This window comes from Cynoglossus semilaevis, chromosome 1 (genome assembly GCF_000523025.1).
Source record: "Cynoglossus semilaevis isolate Cse_v1.0 chromosome 1, Cse_v1.0, whole genome shotgun sequence".
Taxonomy (NCBI): domain Eukaryota; kingdom Metazoa; phylum Chordata; class Actinopteri; order Pleuronectiformes; family Cynoglossidae; genus Cynoglossus; species Cynoglossus semilaevis.
This window is the reverse complement of record NC_024307.1, coordinates 5,200,383-5,203,408: the sequence shown is the minus strand read 5'-3', so window position 1 is coordinate 5,203,408 and position 3,026 is coordinate 5,200,383. Positions and strand designations below refer to the sequence as shown.

General features: G+C 44.1%; 1 protein-coding gene across 1 annotated transcript in view; it reads right to left on the bottom strand.

Moving 5' to 3' along the window:
* The window catches only part of tmem260 (transmembrane protein 260), a 32,712-nt gene that overhangs the window by 11,354 nt on the left and 18,332 nt on the right, over positions 1-3,026 (bottom strand). The window contains 2 exon segments of the mRNA XM_025060328.1: positions 311-424; positions 515-692. Coding sequence (XP_024916096.1) covers positions 311-424; positions 515-692 — 292 coding nt within the window.

Below are 3,026 nucleotides of genomic sequence, written 5' to 3'. Positions count from 1 at the left end.
GAAAAAAATCTCAGACAAACGCTGTCGTGTTCATGAAGTGTGTTACTGTGTCTCTGACAGCTCCCTGTACCGACAGGCCCTGTGGCAGAGCAGATACCAGCCAGAGATTAGGATGTAATTACACGCCACTTTCTGCTCCTCTCTCTCGGCCCGAGAGAGAGGAGCAGAAAGAAATGGAGGGAGAGAGAGAGAGAGAGAGAGAGAGGGAAGGTAGAGGAGGGGAGCTAAAGTGGTGATAAGGCCATCGTGTGTGTGTGTGTGTTTGGGTGGGACACAATTTGACTGACGGGTCACTGGCTCCAGGACTTACCTTGTGAGAGTGGAGTCGATAAAACACCCAGGGAACGATGATCAGTATGTACAGCACTAAGGTGTGCTGGTTACACAATCCCAAGCCACAGCAGAGCGCTCCCCAGTGGGCAATCTGACAAAGTCAAGAAGAAAAAAACAAAACGTAAAAAAAAAAAAACCTCTGAAACGACTCCTGCGTGAGGAACTTGTTCTCCTGTTTCACCTTCTTCCTTTCCCCTGTTTCCTCAGTGCAGTGAAAGCTGGCGGTCAGGAAGAAGAGCAGACCAACAAAGAGGTTGTTGAGTGTGAACACCTCGGCCACCATGGACCACTGCCAGCTCAGCCTGGACGCAGCAAACAGGCCTGCGGTCAGCACCGCTCCAGGACCGGGACCTGTCAACCTGACGGTAACAGAGAAGAAGCAGAGTTCATTTTATCAATGACGGTTTGAATTTCTTGAATTTTACGGCAGGAAAACAGTTTAACATGAAGAATAAGCCCGTTTATTTGAACATGATACTGAAATACTAGCAGGAATTGAAGAAAGACACATGAAAATCATCTTCAACAGGTCAGTGTATTTATTCAAATATTTTATGGCCATCTGCTGCCACCCAGTGGACATTATATACTGCCTTTTACAGTATGATGACCTAGATATGATGACCCAACCGGCGGTTACGGTGGAAACATTAGAGGAGCACTGAGGAGTGGGTTCCATACTGTAGCGGTTAGCACGCCTGCCTCAGAGGCAGAGAGCAGAGAGTCCTGGGTTCGATTCCCAGAGAAACCACATGCTAGGCACTTACTAACAAAACAACTTCGCAAATATGGAATCAATAGAGCACAATTTTTTTACTTTAATCTGTTAATATCAGAGTCTTTGAAATATTAATAATGAAGTACATTTTTTCACTGTGTTCCACTGCGGCTTGGTATCAAATGACCCACGGACTGAGGTTTGTGGACCTCTGACTAGACGCCCAGTGTTCCACAGCACAGTGGTCAGGAATCTGACTGTCGTTTGGCCAGACTAAAGGAGGAAGTTTATCTCAACGCCCGGCATGCGTTTGTTAGAGCTTTATCTTCAAGTTGGAAGCCCAGCTCGTGTCTGTCCTGCCACACGAGGCAGTAAGTCTATGGCTGACGAGTTGAAAGACAAAATTGCCAAATGGATTGTTGCCCTGGACTGTAGACGGTGATGAAAACAGTTGAAGACTGAAGTTTGAAAGCCCCCGTCCAGATTTGAAATTGTACTTTTTCATGTTTCTACCAGACGTTTTCACATTTTATTAATCTCATCGTTTGAATTAGTCATAAATAAAAACAGATGTAAAACACAAACATCCACCTGCTGTAGATCTGTCTTTCTAATGGGAGAAGTAATACATCATGATTAACCTAAAGCTACCCTGCAAGTAATCAGAGTTAAAAAAAATGTAACTTGACACTTCTACAATTAATATATTATTAAATAAATCTTATAAAAACTCCATAACATTTCAAAGCAAAAAAAAAAGGTAACCACTTTAGTAATTAAAGGTATGAAGGGATTAACGTCACTTCCTGTGTACACTACTGTATATTATAAAGAAAGCATTAAAAGAGTCTCCTCAGCAGCTGGTTTATCAGAGCAGCACAGAAACCACTGTCACAACAACAACAACCACAACAACAACAACAACAACAACAACAACCACAACAACAACAACAACAACACTTGGCTCCTCAGCTGCTTAAATATAATGAATGCACAAAAGTTTCCTCCCTTCTCCTCTCCTGTACTGTCTCCATCTTCTTTGCAGTAATTGAGGCAAACTTGGGATAATCTTTCATGCACTAAGACCCACCGTTTACAAAACGTACGAGACAGAGGAGGAGGAGGAGAGACAGGGCCACAAATGATGGCAAGGAGTGGAAGAAAAGAACAACAGTGTCGTGTGTTAAAGGGCTGAGGCAGTGTGCTGGATGGAGGATGAAATATAGAAAAATCTGAAGAAAAAAAGTTCAAGAAGCGAGAGGTTGAAAAGAGAAAGGATGGGAGGAAAAAAAAAAAAAAAAAAAAAAGGCGGCTCGGTCCCCGGCACGCTGGCTCTGAAATATGAGCAGCCTCGACAATTAGGGAAGTCAGGCAGTATGGCCCTTTCCACCATTGTGTGGAGTGGCTTAGAGTCCTCATCAGCCTATCAGCTAACTGACAGGCAGAGAGCTGCTCTATTCAGCACTGCAGATACAAGCTGCAGGCCAAACGGCTGCCAGGTCCCTTATGACCCCACAATCCCTTGCCGGTGACAGCTTCAAGCTCCATAGCAAATTAGGCGCTCTCACATTACAATCGCAGAAGACAGATTCCATTAACGGTATCTGAAATTGAGTAGAGAGCAGGCCCGTTATCAGACCTGACTCATAAGCACCGCCATTAATCACAAGGCATGATACCATTTATACATTTCCAGCTCTCTGCCTGCCGCTGTGATAGTCAGCCACAAAAGGCCTGATGAGACTTAGGCGAGGGGAACAATGGAGCTTTCTGAGGAAAGCGCGGTAAATCAGGAAAAAAAAAAAGGAAGAGGGAGAACGAGAGAAGGGTGAGGAAAAAAAAAAAAAAAAACTCTTGCTTGCTGAGTACTTTACTCTTTTTCTTGGGTTTTCTCTCTTTCTTTTCTTTTTCTTTCTCGTAAGTCATAAACGTGAGACACACATCTGGTGGGGGTCAACCGTGCTGATGTGGAGTC